The following is an 18,455-nucleotide window of genomic DNA, read 5'->3' on the forward strand; positions in this document are numbered from 1 at the left end:
ACTTGTGTAATATCCAGATTCCTTACCAGTTTGATAGCTCTAGCCTAGACTATCCCATCACTGTTAATTTTGGCAGTTATTTTAGATTTAGTCTTTAGACTAAAATGCTTATTAGTTTTAGTCACATTTTAGTCATTTGTATCCTTCATAGTTTTAGTTATCAGTGAAAATAGGTAGTCGAACATTTTTCGTCATAGTTTTTGTCAACGAAATGAACACTGCATCCAACCTGTGATATGCTGTTAACATTTTGCAAGAAATATATAGTCTTTATAGTCACCGTCGCATCCCCTTATATGTAATACACTGCAGAATGTATAACAAATGAGGCAGATCAAACAAAATCATTTTTTTAACACCTATTTATTACCACCATAATATGAGAAATTTGGAAAATACAAAGATCAGCTTATTTATACGTCTGAAAATCTCGAGGAATAAGAAAAAATATAAAAGAAAACAAATATGAGGTTATATTGTGTATCACAAATTTTGAGAAACGGACAGATTCCACAGTCAGACAGGAGACACAAGAACCTAAACATGCAGAGAAAAGCTCGCTACACTGTCGATTTATGCTGTTGATACAGGTCAAATGCCTCTCTAGAGACAGAGATAGAGTCGCAGAATGTGACAGAAACTGAATAGGAAAGGAGCTGGTGAATCGTTGCCCCCTTGTGGCTGCCATTAGAGTCAGAACGAGTTGATTTGGGAAACACACAAGCCCTTCCGGATTTTCTAAAACAAAACAAGACTACTGTAAAAAGAGAAGGAAAAAAATCCAATATCAATCACTTTCTCCTTTTATTTTGATGAATCTGGAAGTGGTAAAATGAAGAGATGTTCATCCATGAAGTATATAGGTAAAAAATAATAATAGACACCATATCCACAACGATAATCAATATTCTTAAGCAACCAAGAGATACTTGTTTGTTTGAATACAATGGGTTTGGCAAATCAGAGCTCACACACACAAACAGGCCAACAGACAGATATCCCCTCCCACCAGAGGCGAGGGAAATGGTTTGTTGTGGCTGGAGAATGGGAGGGGCATCAGAGTGGAGAGGGAGGGACGGACTGGGGGGGGAGGGGAGGAGTGTGCTCAGACAGGGCCAAAGCCTCGGGACTAGTTTTATTAGCACCCTGCTGTGGAAGTTGGAGCTCCCCTTAAGCAGAATAGCCCCTCGGCCTCGCCCCTCCAATCTGGGGCACACGTCGCACCCTGGGTGGGGGGATCCAGGAGGGCTGGGCTTGGTGGTGAGGGCTCCGTCTGTTGGTGTGTGGTTTGAGTATGCGTGTGTGCACGCGTCTCATCAGCGAAACCTGTTACATGCACGAAAAAGTACCCTAAAACATTTGGTGAAGACAAAAAAAAACTATGAGAGACCAGACGTCAACATATTTCTATATTTCTTTCTAAAGTCTACCGAGAAAGCAGGGGGGCTGGGGATGGGTGGATGTGGGTGCGGGCGGGTAGGGAGGAAGGAGACAGGGCAGGAACAGTGACAGGTAGAGCAAAAAAGAGGACAGAGGTGAAAGGTTAGGGAGGCTGTCTAGGCGCGCTCCCCGCGGATGCGGCGTGCCAGCTGGATGTCTTTGGGCATGATGGTGACACGCTTGGCATGGATGGCACACAGGTTAGTGTCCTCGAACAGACCCACCAGGTATGCCTCGCTGGCCTCCTGCAGGGGGGAGGGACAAGTAAATGGTCAGGAGCAGCATTTAGTTTGATATAGAGCTGCAACGATTAATCCATTAGTTGTTAACTATTAAATTAATCTCCCAACTATTTTGATAATCGATTACTCGGTTTTGAGTGATTTCGATTTATGTAAAAAAAATTATAAAGTCAAAATTCTGATTCCAGCTTCTTAAATGTGAATATTTTCTGATTACCTTACCCTACCTGCGTTCAAGTCAACTTGAAACTCTGGAAGGGGGCGGGGGGGGGGCAAGTTTCGACTTGTTAAATTGAACGGTTGTCCAACTTGAAATTACAGGTTGGTAATTCGGGTATCATTTCAGAGCTCCGCTTTATCCGACTTGAAGTGAGTAACATTGCGTTCAAGCAATGACGTCGGAAGTCTCTGAAATGAAACTTACGAGTTGCCTTGAACACAACATTACTCTTCTATTTGACAGTAAACTGAATGTCTTTGGTGAACAAAGCAAGACATTTGAGGATGTCATCTTGGGCTTTGGGAAACACTGATCGACATTTTTCACCATTTTCTGATATTTTATAGACCAAACAACTTACTAATCGATTAATCAATTAATCAAAAGATTACCAAAAACAGTTAAATGTGTGAACCCAAAGTGGAACTGGAGCACACGAATCACGCACAGCATCTTCATCAGTCTTTTTTGACTCTGATGAAGACGCTGTGCGTCAAAACTTTAGTCGCAGTTGCTGCACCTTATTAAATATTTTGTCCAGTGATTCGTGTGCTCCAGTTCCACTTTGGGTTCAACCAATGAACTGTTTTTGGTTAAATAGTGTCCTGTTCTGAGAGCACCGACCTCCCTCTGTGGAGAGGCTGAAGCGCAAGAGACTCCTAAATTAATCAAAAGACTAATGGACAATGAAAATAACATTAGTTGTAGCCCTAGTTTTATATCTGCACGCACACATAGATATTACTATAGATGCGTCACCGCAGGCTCCGCCAATTCTAACAAATGATAGCAAGTCTCCAAAATGTATTGCTGAGACAGAGACAGGTCTTGAACAAGTTTAATTTTCTCCTGATCTGTCCGTCTGAAAAATGCCATTTTAGTGTCCGAGTATTCAGAAGATATGTGGCTTCGGAGAATGAGCTGAATATTTACTTTAATGAATATGGGGGCGAAAGAATGTGTCATAATCTGAGATCACTTTGACTTTTCCCATTGACTCCAATAGACTCTGACCTGCCGAAAACCTCCTAAGTGGCCGTGTCCTTGGAAAGCCAAAACCCACATGACAAAATGACAGGAAGTGAGTTGAAGTTGGGTCGTCTTGCTTGAAATCCCATCGTCTTTGACACACATGCGTAAGTACCTGCAGGGCTCCGATGGCGGCGCTCTGGAAGCGCAAGTCGGTCTTGAAGTCCTGGGCGATTTCCCTCACCAGACGCTGGAAGGGCAGCTTGCGGATCAGGAGCTCGGTGGACTTCTGGTACCGACGGATCTCTCTCAAAGCCACGGTGCCGGGCCTGGGACAAGCACAGACCATCAACACCCGGTTTACTGCTGGGGTTTCACTAAGCATTTCCATGCCCGCTACATAAACAGTTCCAATTCAATAGCTCTCATTGAGCAAGTAAGGATATGACAATTTGATCTAAAAATGTGCCTGGGACAAAAGAAGAACAAACAATAATGTCTGTTGCATTATTCATCTCATCTCATTGAAGCATCTCCCTTTTTTGTCTTTTTTGCATTACTAGGCTGCCCCGCAGCTCGGCTGCTTGGCAGCTCTATTGGCATGCGTAGCGCACAATTTCTCAACTTCGCATCACTGATGACATCATAGTCTCTCCCCAGACTCAAATATTACGTTGAATCGCTGCACTCCGCATACTACATAAGTGAGTCTGTGCCAGTTAACAGCCACTGCTGGTTTTGAAGGCGGGTTGAAATTGAATGAGTGACAGGTCGTAGCACCGATGAGAGAGCGGTTCGAAAAATGGGCTGCGCCTCCCGTGTAACCTCGCGTCACCAGGCTCTTCTCGGCGAGAAAGAGCCTGGCTTCCGCTCACAATTGATTTTGTCACCCTACCTGGTTCCGGCCTAGAGCCCGCCCTAGACCGGATGGGCAGCGTTTCTAGCTCGTCAACTTTTACGTTAACTTGACAATTTGACCCAAGTATCAGAACGGCAAACAACAAAACAAAAGATGGACGTACCGAACGAAGTTTTTGAAGAAGTTCTTTTAGAAACATTGCGGATTCACAATCTCACATCTTTTAAGCCAATACAGGAGCTTTGCATCAGACAATTAATCGAGGCAAGAGACGTCAAGCTAACGGCAACAAAGACGTTTTTTGGCGCACTGCCTTCCGGTGTTCATTCTGGTTCCGTGGTTTACGCCCCATGACAAAAAGCGGGGTGAAAGGTGCCCAGACTACCTCCCGTGTTGTCTGATCGCAAAGTCGTTACTGATTGGACAGGACTGAAGCCATCACTGGCATATGACAGGCCAAGTGAACGGTTCCCTCCCATAACCAGCCCTCTGAGGGAAAGTGTCCCAGACCCAGAGAGAGCTCTGCAGCATGCAGTAACGTAGTGTATCAGCGTAAGAACTCTCATGGGTCTGGCGTTGAGACTAATGACATCACTGTCACTGATGATGTCACAATGCCTATGGAATCATCAGTGCCTATGACATCATCAGTGATGTCATAAGATGATTTTGGTAATAATGATGTCACTGATTATGTCATAGACATTGTGACAGGGCCGAAACCCTATTCCCTAGCTAGTTCGCTAGCTGCCTACCGAAATGGAAACATTAGCGTTAACTAACGTGAGCACAAGCATTAGTCAAAGCTAGCTAGCTAACTGTTGTTACATTCAAAAAGAAGCAACGTGAGACAAACTGTGAACTATGATCAAATCTATTTATTTAGCAACATGTCAACTACTTAAGAAACTTTAATAAACAAATGGCATAATATGTAAGGTTACATCTCCCTCGTATAGTTATGTATTGTACAATTTGTTTGTATGTTTTTTGTTTTTCTTTGTCTTGTTTTTTTAAGTGTTCCTTTGTTTTATGTCTTGCTTGATAATTCAAATTGTGAAAATGATCGTTTCATATTGTATCCAGTTACATTTTTACATATGATGTAATGTAATGCAATGGTGAAATGATCAATAAAAACAAAACAAACAAACAAAAAAACATGTCAAGTCTGTAGCTGTAGGTAACCAACCATAAAAAACCCACCCCCAGCAGCCTATAGGCTACCTTCCACAAGGCTTCCTGTTACTCACACCAAAGCCCTTTTCCCACATGCGCTTTGTACCGCAAAATGACCGGTACGTGGTCTAATGCCTGCATGTGAGAAAGGCGCCGTGCCGGTATAAGCGCGACCCCGTCGTCCCCGACATTTCACCAGTTTCGTGCCAGTCAGAAGAGCGGTATGCTCTTAAGGAGACGCAAGTGGAAACGGTTCCAGTCATTTTCCGCGACAGCGGTCCTTCAATCATGGGCGAGGAGTAGCCTACACACGTTGCTTAATGTTCCAGCGGGCATAATCTAATCATTCGCGCACATTAAAGCAAACTGGCGAAATGATCTTGTGATAGCCTAATAAGAGCAGTATGTCAGCTTGCTGATTTCCGAAGGCAACCCCGGACACATCAAACAAAGCCAGTCTGTAAAAAGTGCTTCAACGCGACGCAGGTGAACGGATAAACATCGAACCAGCAACTATTTCTCTCAGACACGGATCCCAACTTCTTCAAAGTGCATCAACTAATCATTCGCGCACATCAAAGCAAACTACTTCCACATTTCGCTTGTGCATTTGCTGTGTCATTCGCTGTGTCTGTCCGTGGCTGCTGCTCTCGAGCAGAGAGGGGAGGGGGAAATCGGCTGTGTTGATTACGCTGGCGGCTTGACGCTGCTCTTAAGTCAAACGAGTGTGATTTATTGTGTGACAACTGACAAGCGAACTTATTTCGAGTTTTGCCGACCCCCCAAATAAGCTCCCCCCTCCCCCCGCCCCCCCCAACATACAGGAAAATTCGCTGATAGATTCCCACATGCGCGAGCCGAAGTGTGAAGGGAAATGTCCGATATTGACTTACAGGTAATTTTCCGGTACGCATGTGGGAAAAGGGCTATAGTGTAGGAGCCAAATTGCTCATTTCCTAAACAGTGGTGAAAATGGCATAATTTAATTTGTTAACTTCTTTGAGTTGGGTGTATGGTAAATCGGTATTATTATTATTAATATTACTATTCTTATTGTGGAAATCTAATATGGAGTCTTACCTGGTTCACGCCCTTTTTTCCTTTCCCCTTATATCATGGCAGGTAATCACTGCTCAGGTAGGCCCAGGTAGAGCGGTACCTTAGTTTTTGACTGCACTTTAAAACGTTGTATGTGTATAGATCGTATGTTATAGATCCATTTCGTTAGTTTTTCCTGCATATAGCCAATTGGGGCTGTTGTATCGAATTGTATTTGTTTGGAAATTAAATATGAATAGTCTTTCGTAAACCTACATCGGATCTCTGTATTTTGTTTGGACGGCAAATGAGAGCGCGTCTAACTGCATCCATTGTTACCTGGAGCCTCAAGGCAAGTTTGGTTTGTAGGATTGCCTTAACATTTGTCAAAAACTACACTGGATGAATGGTGACAGACAGCGTCTTTGGAGCCGCGGAGCGGAGGTAGGCCTATGTAAAGGAACGAGTGTTTCTGTCATCGGATCGCCCTAAGAGGCTGCTGTCTGGATCTTGAGTTGATTAGTGGATCTGATGAACGTGAAACGGCCCAGGAGTCTTTATTGTTGGAAATTGAATGGTCTAGAACTAGGCGAAGAGGAGAAAGACAGCCGCTGTGCTGTGTGGATTGGGAGCTGTGTGTGAGAGAAGCGGGGATCACGTCACGAGTTGCATTCACAAATTGCATCGTTCTGCTGCGTTTTGACCGCTCGTAATGTTGCTGATGGATACGCTGATGTGATCAAACTGTGCTGCTGCATTCACAAACTGCACTGTTCTGCTGCGTTTTGACCGCACATAATGCTGCGGGTGTGATTAATCTGTACTGCATTTACAAGCTGCGCTGTTCTGCTGTGTTTAAACTACCTGCAATGCTGCATTCACAAACTGTGCTGTTCTGCTGTGTTTAAACTGCCTGCAATGCCATGGATTTAACCAAATGAATGAATCGTGTTGGTTACCTGCCTACAGTATGTCTATTGAGGAAAGTGGTTTCTGTGAGGAGGACCCTTTGCAAAAATTGAAAGGATCAAGAAGTGCAAAATTGGGAGCACTTAAGAGCTTTTGGAATGTGCAGACACCTTGATAAATGAGTGAAGATGAGCTCCAAATGATACCCTCAGTGTTGTTCACCTGTAACGATGGGGCTTCTTGACTCCACCGGTGGAGGGGGCACTCTTGCGGGCAGCCTTGGTGGCCAGCTGCTTACGAGGAGCCTTTCCTCCAGTGGACTTACGAGCTGTTTGCTTGGTACGAGCCATTACGACAAAATATCAGCTGGAGAGAAAAATACAGATGCTTAGTACAGCTAAACTAAGGCAAAAGCTAATAATAATTTTCTTCATATTAACACGTTGAGTGCCAAGGACGAGATATCTCGTCTTACATAATCCAACCGTTGAGTGCCAAAGACGAGATATCTCGTCTTACATAAACATTTTTTTTTTTTGACGGTGGGACATCAATCAACCCCTTTTACGTCTTCTATACCACTATTGGAGGAAGAGAATGTGTATAATCTATTTTACCGACCACTAAGTGGCGACAGTTCTCTCCAGACAGAGAGAAAGCCACAGCCACGGGTCCGCTGGAGAAAGCCATTCTAATTTTCAAGGAAATAGCTGGGCGAAAACTCTTTCGATTTCACACACACACACACACACACACACACACACACACGCGCGCGCGCGCGCGCGCACACACACACTCGAGTACCTTTGCGCATAAATAAGACCAGAATCGCAAAAGCTTCTTCAAAGCTCTCAGCCGACACCTCAAGAAACGAACGAGCCAGTTTTACAGTCCAGACTGCCCGAGAGCGGCCGCGGAGCCTCCTCCCTCCGCAGCACAGACGGAGGGAGGAGTTTGGAGACACACACACACACACACACACACACACACACACACACAATACAGTATACAGACTTGCCCAAGGGCACCCATAATCACAGGCACGTGAGGTGGTTCTAAAAATCCATTTATCTCTAAACTCTCTGAAAATCTCTGAAACCATGCTGTACTCAACGGCTAATATCTACATAACTACTAACTCTGCAAACTAACTCTTTTAGACAGAGAAAGCACACATTCTATTAGTTCTTTTTAGATGATTGGTGTTCACGAAGTCTTAACAGAAAAGAATCCTCGGCTCTTGTAAAATGAGCCAGAATCCTCAAAAAAAACCCTGGCACAACTTACCTACAGCATTGAAAAAACGGCTGGCACTCAATGTGTTAATCATATTTCTAACGTGTGAGATAGTATCTATTCTCTTCACATCTTTCATTTAATGTTCATACTGCATAGGCTACATCTCGTGTTTTTATGAAATTCATACTGTTAATATTTTTCTTTTGTTTATTCCCTTTGTTTCTGTAGGTTTACTGAAATGTTTGCACATACTGCATATATGCAATAAATGCATGTAATTTCAAGCATTTATTTCTACTTAATACATAACAGAATGTTTAATGTAATCTATTCTCATTGGTGTCATTTGGGTGCATTCAGGACCAATCCACCTTTTTCACCTCAACCATTTTGTGTCTAAAAGGCAGGAAGTAACACAGGTCCAAAGCAAAACATTAACGAGGGCCACGGCACTGGAACATCGGATTGACTTACTTCCTGCTTTTTAGACACAAAATGGCTGCTGGTGAAAAAGGCCTGATGTGTCGACCCCCCCTTCCCTGTCTTGCAGGAGCCTGGTGGTTGGGACCGTTAGGCTGATGGAGTGCACCTGGCCCTGGTGTAGTCCTTGGACTAAAAGCCAGCTGAACATCAGCGTCCTTTTCCCTCCTCACCTTTTGTTTTATGTAGTTTGTGTTGTCTAGTTATTTAAAATAACTAGAACGAATGGAAAATAACTTATTTTCCATTCGTTCTAGTTAATTGTTTTAACTTCAGTTATGACTTCCTTCTCTGTTCCAACCTAGAGCCAGGTTGTAACATGGAGCTCATCCAAACTTTGTATCCTTCGTTTAGCACTTGATTTGTTTATCTTTGTCAGTTATTGCTAGCCCCTATCCCTAGGTTGGAACAAAGAATGGAGTCATACGACAATAAGTAAAAGTTAAAACCATTAACTAAAACTAAGGGGGAATAACCAGACAACACAAACTATATACATAAAATAACAGAACAGAAGGTGCATTGGTGAGGCGGGAGAGCGACACCCAGGTGCACCCTATCAGCCTAATGACCCCAACCACCCAGCTCCTGCAAGACAGAAACAGGCAGTTTTTAAGTTTTGGTGGTGACACCGTGCTACCGTGTGTTAAATGCAGGAACTTGGTCATAAAACGCCATCCTATCTTTCTATTCTTTCCTTTTGTAACGTGAAACTCTTGTGTATTTGGCCCCCTGGGAAAACTTTTCCTCCAGTCTGGCCAGCTGCATAAACCGAGCAGAATGCATATCCATGCACTGGGGGACCCCGACCACACCAATCACAATGCTATGCAGATCATCTTCGGGAAATATACCAATCCTCTGTATCTATGTGGTGTTTGGCGACCAATGGGGTTTAGTTGTGCAGAGTTTTAGGGCGGGTCGACCGGGCCTAGCCCCGCCTCGTACCGCATGATTATGGCCGCAGTGTTGGCAGATCTCGCGAGAGAAGCCCGCTTGTTTGTGGGTAAGTGGGTCGTTTCTCTCGCGAGATCTGGCAACACTGGCCGCAGATCAGAACAAACCTACCAATATACAGGCAAAGAGCGGGACGTAAACTTTCAAATTTCTCCACAAAACTGGACAATGTGTACACTCATGACTATCACCAAAGCGTAGGAGACAAGTGTGGCTATCAGAAAAGCGCCACAGATACGAGAAGCGACGACCGTTTACAGCGAAGAAGCGAGGTAGAAAATGCCTCTCGAAGTGGAGCGGGAATGTCTCTGCTGCCTCGGCAGTGCAGTGGAACTGGAGAAAGCCCTGTTTTTCTCTGTGCATCGAGGCAGCTGCTTTTTCCTTTTCTGCAACGTCGAAATAAAAGGCTATTTCAACGTGAAATTAACTTTATCCGTCCTAATTTTAGCTCAAAACGGTTAATAGTAGTTTAATGTGAAAAAATCGTGACAAAAATCTAACTTACCGAGGTTGAATTTAACGTTTTTCTTCGCAAGGATACAAGTGTTATGGTTGTCTGGCAGTGTCAGATATTTACTATCTCTCACACAATGGAAGCAGAGAGACCAGGAGCAAAATGGCCGCCGTGTCAATCATCTGTCTCCCATAATGCAACTGCCAACATTTGTAAACAATTGTAATGGCCATTTCCTCAAAATAACTTTTTTTTAAATTATCTGTTTTAAACCTAGTCTTTTAATACCGTATGCTGTTTAAATAATAAATAAATATCAATTTAATATTTGTCTGTTATTAATGTGTTGTTGATTTTTAGTATAACTGAACATTATTGGACCAATTTAATACATGTATAAGTAATATTGAATTACCAAATGGGACATTTGAATTTGTAGTTTAAAACTGAGATAAAATAATAAGTTAGCTAAAATGACTGTAATTAGGCTACTAAAGAACATGACACCAACAATTGAAGATTTTTAGCTGTGCCTTTGAGAGTTTTAGGACATAAAATAAGCAGACAACCAAGCTGCAAATAAATTACATCACTCAATATCACAAACTAATAGTGATCAAACTTTGAGCCTGGGTTGGATTTGACTTGATTTGTCAGCGCAGCGCATGGCCATATGAAAGGGAGGAAACTAAAATAGCATAATTTATGCTTTGTTTTCACAATTCAAGTCTTTCAAATCCATTCAAAGGCTAACTGGGAACAATCAAAGGTCAAGTTTTGACACAGCTGGTTTAATAGATATATTACTGTTTACTATTTCTAAGGACATTTTAATGCAGCTAGATGAAATTTGATAGGCCCATATGCATTCTGTAAACATAGCTACAGCCAATGTAGGAATCCATCTTTCATTCTTTCAATACAAGTCTTGATGTTGTGATGAATAATTGGCCCTGGAGCAGTCAAATCAACTGTTCTCATTTGTAGTGCCCCCTGTTGGTCAAAAACACTGATTTGGCTGCCTTTGTTGTATCCCAACTCTCATAATAACTACTGGATGTCCTTATACAGCTGAATCAGAGTCAGCTGGCATAAAGTGAGGAAAAGGATGAGCTCTGGTTGGCCAGTATTAACATGGGTTAGCACTCCCATCTCCCACAGCAACAGTAGGCCTACTTAATGGATCAGCTTGGCTCCAGTCCAGACTGTCGGCCCACCTGAGTCTCAATCCTCTCCAGACCCAACACACTCGAGCCTGCATGTCTTGACAGCCGCAACACACCCAGTTGCTATTAAAGACATTTGAAAATGTATGGACATAAAGAGTTCAATTAGCCTACAAAAACACCTGTTTGATACTCCCTGGAGTGCACATAAAAAATATTGAGGTGATTTATCTGACAATTATCAGGATGTTTTTATTATGATTTATAATTAAAAATATACAAAAAATAAAAATTATTACAATGTCAACATCAATATATAATATAAAATTATAAAAATACCTTTTTTTTTGCAAACAAACTCTTCATATACACTATCCTATTATGTATTTACATAGCAACAATTACACATATAGGCTAATGCACAATTTACATCCCTATCATGTTAAACAACATAACATTGTTGCTGTTCCTTTATCTTTTACGTGAAGGGCCAGCATTATTAGGAGTGAATCAATCTTTTCATTCAATTATTCAAAATGGAAACATGTCAGATTATTAACACTGTGGAGCCAATTAATGCACATAAGTGCAGTTAGTTACATCTCCCATTATTTACTTGTCAATGATCAAATATTGCAACACATCCACTCAACACACAGTAGACTCAGTGTAGTGAACTGAACATGGGGGAGTGGTCTGCTGCACGCACAGTTTGTTAGATTATTGTTGTTAGGCTACTAGATTCTCCAAAGAGCCCTCTCAGATATCAAACAATTTCAATCAATATGATTTGGACAATATAGTTTAGGGGTTAAGCTGAAAAGAAATGCTCTGTTAATATAATCATATAATTAAATAATAATATAATTAAGACAATTCACTGATGAAAGGAAGTTTGTCACTTAGCTCTTAGTGAAAGCGTTCCCACCCAGCATGGTTTGAAAATCATTACAGAGGATGTGTGGATGTCTGGAGATGTTTTTTTGTAATCTTCCTGGAAAGGTACTGGTGCTGGAGTAATGCAAAAACAAAAACATTTGGCACATTTTCCACTTGAGCACGTCATGATATTGGTCAGGCATAGAATAAAAATGGCAACTCTGCATTTGACCATTTGAGAAGGTTTTTCCTCCCATCTCCCCTTGCTTGTAGTCTTTTTATGGAAAGGGAGGAAATGTATACTCGTCAGGTTCCCAGGCTACTGGTTCCCCAAGGCAGCGCCTTTAATGCTGTAAGATGTCAATCAGAACACCCTGCCCCAAGTAAGCTCATCTTCACTGAGCGTTTGCAAGAAGAACCAAGATTCTGGCTTGTTTACACCACAGAATTGTTTGTATGCTAGTAGGAGCTATTCTTAAACCCATTTATCAAAATAACGGGTTGAATATTACTGCACAGTAACTCAATAACCAATGACCAGTCACCGTAACAAAGATGGAGTGCAGTTATTCTGACTGCTACTACTGTATGCTATAAAATGTACTGTATGCAACAAGACTTTCTATCATGAGCTATTGGCATCAAGGGACTGCACGTTAAGTCATTTCCAGTGTTAACTACTACTATCCAACAGAGGTTTTGTACCATTAATGTTTAAAGAAAGGAACTTGTCGCACATCCGTCACCTCTGCATCGTTTTGTTGACACTTGAGCCAAAGGCCTAATGGTTTTGTTACATGTTGAGAAAGTTCCTGTGATGGATTTGAAAGTGGTAAGCAGGAATCTTTCTCTTCATGGACTCTGGAAGAAGGAAAACGGTGTATTGCTCATTATTCCTCTTTCCACAAGTATTACAAGCTCCAAACACAAGTTATCGAGGTCAAGAAACTGCAAGTCTATAATAAACGCCTTATACACATTACACTGCCTCCCCATGATATTATGCTGTGGCCCAAACCTCCCATTATAAGGAGGCAAACAATTCTGCTTTGAATGCAGGTCAGCACTCCAGTTCCACAGACTGATACAGAAAGGTTGTGGGTTCAGCACATATTTACATTGCTATCAAAGGCAGTAGGTAGAAAAAGCTCTTCATAGCAACTTAATGGGGTATGGCATTCATCACAAAGCTTCAGGAATGGATAAGGGTTAATATTCCGAGATGCTTACATTTATGCTATCTTGTAGAACTAGGCTAGCAGAAAGTTTTTAAATGATTATACCCACCACTTGAAGTGAGTGGAATTCCAGATTGTTATGCCATGATTTACCACAGACAAAAATCATCTTTTCTACATTTTGTTGATGACATCTTGAAAATCGAATGTTGTGCTGCTCTAGCAAGAAACAACACTAGAAGACGTGCAAATTGTGGGCCAGAATCTAGAAAAATCGTGTCTTGTGGAGACACTTTACTGTAGATATAGGACTGCTGAACCAGGAATGTTTACTAGTCATAAACGATAACCCCCCAAAGTGCACATATTAATAGACATGGATATATAGCTATTCCTGAAGTTTTATTTATTTATTTCATATCTAACTTGAGATACCTCCAGTTTGAGACAAGAGTGTTTTCACATTCAAGTACACAACGCCTTACTTCAATGCCCCATCTGAAAAGGTAGGGGCCATAAGGCAAGAGGAGCAAAACCTGCAAGCGATATAGAAGTGAAACAGTTACAGAGTACAACCTGGATTTAGACATATTGAAACATATTGGAATCCATCCATTGTAGTCAACCAATAACAATATTGGATGAATGGTACCATTTTTGCCAGCCTGAAAATAATTGGCCCTACATTTCTTCCAAAAAACATAACATTTTCTCACTATTTTGAATTGAGAACCCATAAGGCGATACAAATACAAAACTGAATAACTTCAGAAGCTCGCCTGTCAACCATGAACTCTAAAAAATAAAGAGTGATCTTAAATCAAAAACACAATATTTGTGCATTATGACATACTTAATGTGACAATAACAGCGAACAAGAATATGGTTTGTAGGAACACAATGGAAGGATCGTCACCAGCTTGTTTTCCCAACACAAAAATTCAACGGGCAGCGGCAACATGTACTTCACGTTGTTTGAGAAGACATTGTTTTCAGGTAACTTTATTCAGTTATTCCAGTTCACGCAAGTTCTTTGAAAGTGGTGGAGAAAAAGAAAAGAAAAGGAATAAACATAACCTTACACATCTGAAGCTATCATAGGCATTCATCCATCCACATGTGCAAGAATACTGTGATGAGCCCAGACTTTGCTAAGTTGTTTGGTCCCTCTTACAATGAAGAACAAACAAGTACCAAAACATTCCATTTGAAGTCACTGAAATCTGTTTATAGCAAAGTTACATAAAAATGGCACAGTCACAGAGTAAATAAGACATTAATAACCACTATATTAATTGAAAGCAACCCATTGCAGCTCCTTGGCTAACATTTTGCTCTCGGGTCTCAAACCCCCATCGACAGATGTTTGAAGACACATGTGGACACGCTGTACCGCCTGGTTGTATAGTAGAGAGAGGCGCCATCATGACTTAGCCGTACATATTTCCTGCTTCAATGACTTGTGCTGTGACATCCAGAAAGTACACAATGGATATTTAAGTACACAGAACTGTTCTGCAAGAGATAAAGAGTACATGCATTTCTAAAATGCAAACCTTTAATCCCAGTTGTTTGTACCCTGCGCCTCGACCTAAAAAAAAAGGAAGGGGGGGGGGGGGGGGGGGACAACAACAACTAAAAATCCCTTTTTACTAGTGATTCTATTCATATACTGTATATATATATATTTTACATTTTTCGTGGTTCCTGTTAAATGTACCTTGCGTCTTTCATATCATATACATTTATGACTGGTTACTGTCTCAATCAATCAGAACAATATGACCTCTTGGACAATAATTTCAGGTACATTCAGTATTTCCTGTAAAAAGTCTTGAGATTTTCTTTACAATTTCAATAAAAATACAGAGGAACAAAAATAATGGTGAGACGACAGTCTACTGTCCTGCAGAGGCTGCTCAACCGTGGCTCAATAGAGTCTATGATCTGCTTTCTTTAACACAGCTAAAGACACGTTTCCCACAGATCACGTCATTCTGTACAGATTTCTGTCTCTGGCCTTTGCATGGCCATTTCAGTCTGAAGAAAGGCGCCCTGGCCCAAGGCTGTGGAGTAGGCTCTGTTGCCCTGGGTCACTGTGAATCCAGGGGCGGGGCCTCCACGTTTTTGAAGCGGAGCCTGTGGCTGAGGTACTGGGTGGTAGTCGTCCAAGTTGTCATAGTGGGACGGCACCGATTTGGTGCCGTGTTTCTGATACGAGTAGTCTCTGTCCAGATCGAGATGACCCTGGCTGTAGTGCTGCTGCTGCTCCCGGACGCTGTGCGACCGCTCCGGCTTCAAACGGGCCAGTTGTTCCCTGGGAGCAGACGGCTGTTCGTCTGTACTGTGGTAGCCGCTAGATGTTTTCACCTTATTCTGGTGGTGGTCGGGATCGGGGCACTCGTAGCGTGGTTGGAAGTTCCTCTTGGGATACTCTTGCTGCCAGTGTTTAGACCTGCTGCCATCCAGCTTGTCGTCTCCGGACTCGTACGTGGCCTCGTGTCGACTGCTCTCCTGCTGATGAGAGAGACTGTGGCTCAGAGTAGCTGGAAGGGAGTGTGAGGATTGGCATTTCTTGGAGCCGCTCTGTTTGACGAGCCCGTCCGACTTGTCGCTCATTGCGTTGCCCTGGCCGTGCTTGTCGGTCTCCATGTACATGAGGACATCAGGGTCTGACACCAGGTGTCTGGCGTGGTATCGTCCATCTTTGCTTTCGGCTGCGACCAGTATAGCTTTACCTGGGTCAGATTTACTCCGTGAGTGCAGCGTTTCGTAGCCTGATATATCTGCTGGTGTGAACAAGCCTACGTTGTCATACTGAGACAGGACGGGACCTTTGACCTTTTGTCTGGCCCTGCTCTCCCTGCGGATGGAGTGCATGCGGAGCCTTTCTGACTCCTCAGGGTCCCAGGCAAAGTAAACAGCAGCTCCCTTGGGCCCGTGACCGGGGGGCATGTCCCTGCTCACGAAGCTGTGCTCTGCCCCAGGTGGGAGAACGTGGCGAGAGAGGTAGTGGTATCCACTCGCCTTCCCTCCCGACCGGCCGGCGTTGGCTCCGGCATCTTTGCCATAGGAGTGGCAGTGCCGGAGACGGATGGTGCCGTAAGGGTCCACATCGTAGTAAGGCGCCTCCAGCGGGTTGGAACCCGAGTATGGACTGTAGCGGTACTGGACCCGTCCATTCTCAAAGTAAGGCTGTAGCTGGGTGACATGGTAGTCGGCCTGTGAGGACTGCTGCGGTGGCTGTTGCGGTTGCTGCTGGTAGGCCTTGCACTGGTACACGGGCCGGTGGTAAAAGAACATATCGTCGTCTGGAGGAACTTCAGTCCTTTGGATGGGCACTGAGCGAATAGTGGAAGGAACGTGGAGCGAGTGCACTCTTCGGAGGGTGGCACAGCCATGGGCTCTGTCCATCTGGCTGTAGCCCTGACCTTGGTGCCCAGGACCAGGGGAAACATACACACTCCTAGAGTTGCTCCTAGACTTCACGGAGTGGTGATAAGACCGGGGGCCCAAAGTGCTGTAGCGGTCGTCTACTCGGGCACTATAAGGTATCTGAGGCTCAGACTTGGACACGTGAGTGAGGTGCGGGGGTACGCTGTCCGGCCGGTAGTGGTGCGGCATGGATTGCGGCCCCAGAGGAACGGGCCTCTGGTGGTAGTACGCGGCCCCTGGAGACTCCATTACGACCGTCTCTCCTTTATTGTGGTACAGGTAGGCCACCTGGTGCGTGGAAGATTTACGAGGAGATGGAAGATGGTGTGGCAGAGCATCCTCCAGAAGGCCAGGCGTAGCACCCTCACCCAGGACATGGAAGGAGGCCTCAGCTTGGCTGAGCGCTGCTGTGGCCAGTTTGCTCTCCAGGGTGCGGACAGGAGGCGTTGGAGGCGTGGGTCCATGTGGGTGGTGCTGTTTCACAGACTCTGTGCATGGCTGTACTGGCTTTATGGCCTCCCAAGGCTTCTCTACAGGCTCAGCGGAGGTGGGGGCAACTCTAGCGCTGGCCTTCGAGTGTGACTGAGGTTGGGGCAAGGACTGGGTTTGCATCTGAGGGTGGATCTGTGTTTGAGGCTGCGACTGCAGATGAGGCTGCATCTGAGGTTGAGGCTGTGCTGGAGGATGATGCTGTATCTGAGCTTGAGGCTGTGCTGGCAGCTGGGCTTGTGTTTGGGGTAGTGAGACAGACGCTCTAGGCGGTTTAGGTGGCTGAGCTGTCGGAGGCCGCTGCAGCGAGGGTTTTGGAAGGGTTGGGGGTGGTGCAGTGTCCTCCGCCTTGACCTGGGAATGAAACAACACAACAGTGTTTCATGACCCTTATTTACTGAGGGGAGTTTACAAAGAACATGTTGGGAATTGTTGCAGCAGGACAGAGGTTTCACACACACTATCCCACATAAAGAATGTACACACAATTTCAGGGCTGTGCAATTAATTGAATTTTAATTTGAGTTACAATTTTGGCTTCCCTCAATTATGAAAACAAGATAAAACAATCTAATTTATATATATATATAACTTAATTTAGTTAGTCTATGTACAATGTAATTTGATAACTTTTACCAGGAAGTATTTAATTTCAATATCTATTAGACTAATGCTAATCAAAACAAAACAGCAGTTTGTATTAACTCACATCAGCAAAGCACTGAGGCAACCAGGTGAAAATCTGTGTGTAGCAAAGAGCTGAGTTTGCAGCTGCTGATTCAGTGATTTAAGATCCTGCTTTTACAGCCCCTTTCCAACTGTAGTAAATGCATCACCACCACTGGACTGAAATATTTCCAATCAGGCCAGTTTGCAGCATTTGAACTGGAAAACCTCCACTCAGCAGGTTTACTTAATTTAAATTAGAGGAGCCGTTTGTTGACCAATCAGAATTGCGACATGGTGACACCTGTGCATGTGAGGACTCAAGTTTGCAAATTCATTCAGTTGAACTAATCTGAGTTATAAATTGGCTAAGTGGGCTCTGTGGTGGTGATGTCTGTGGCCAGCGTTCCCACACCTTCCTCAACATCAAATTCAAGGACCTTTCAAAGACCTTTTCCCCAATTTCAAGGACCAAACACAGCATAGTTTCAGACATGGATCAAGGCGGGTAATTACTGTTAGAACAATCATATTTTTTATGATGAGCACTAGCAGAAGCTCACAGACAATTCAAAAGAGAGAGGCTTGAATGTGTGAACACTTCTTCAACTGTGCTGTGTTAGTGATGACAGAGAGACTATGTGGTCTCTTGTCTT

At 43.5% G+C, this 18,455-nt stretch overlaps 2 protein-coding genes across 3 annotated transcripts in view; both read right to left on the reverse strand.

The window, feature by feature from the left end:
- Nucleotides 1–344: 344 nt before the first annotated feature.
- On the reverse strand, nucleotides 345–10,139 carry h3f3c (H3 histone, family 3C). Its single transcript, XM_083633748.1, has 4 exons — nucleotides 10,038–10,139; nucleotides 7,079–7,222; nucleotides 3,047–3,200; nucleotides 345–1,685 (listed from the first exon to the last, which is right to left on the reverse strand). Exons 2-4 carry the CDS (start codon nucleotides 7,204–7,206, stop codon nucleotides 1,557–1,559), a joined length of 411 nt encoding a protein of 136 aa, XP_083489874.1. The 5' UTR covers nucleotides 7,207–7,222; nucleotides 10,038–10,139; the 3' UTR covers nucleotides 345–1,556.
- A 4,669-nt stretch (nucleotides 10,140–14,808) lies between these two features.
- arhgap32b (Rho GTPase activating protein 32b) overlaps nucleotides 14,809–18,455 on the reverse strand; it is a 63,287-nt gene continuing 59,640 nt past the window's right edge. For both annotated transcript variants that reach the window (XM_083644827.1, XM_083644828.1), the window contains one exon: nucleotides 14,809–17,487. In XM_083644827.1, the coding sequence (XP_083500953.1) occupies nucleotides 15,202–17,487 (2,286 nt within the window). In that variant the 3' untranslated portion in view covers nucleotides 14,809–15,201. The remainder of the gene's footprint in view (nucleotides 17,488–18,455) is intronic.

Source organism: Poromitra crassiceps (assembly GCF_964638095.1).
Source record: "Poromitra crassiceps genome assembly, chromosome: 1".
Taxonomy (NCBI): domain Eukaryota; kingdom Metazoa; phylum Chordata; class Actinopteri; order Beryciformes; family Melamphaidae; genus Poromitra; species Poromitra crassiceps.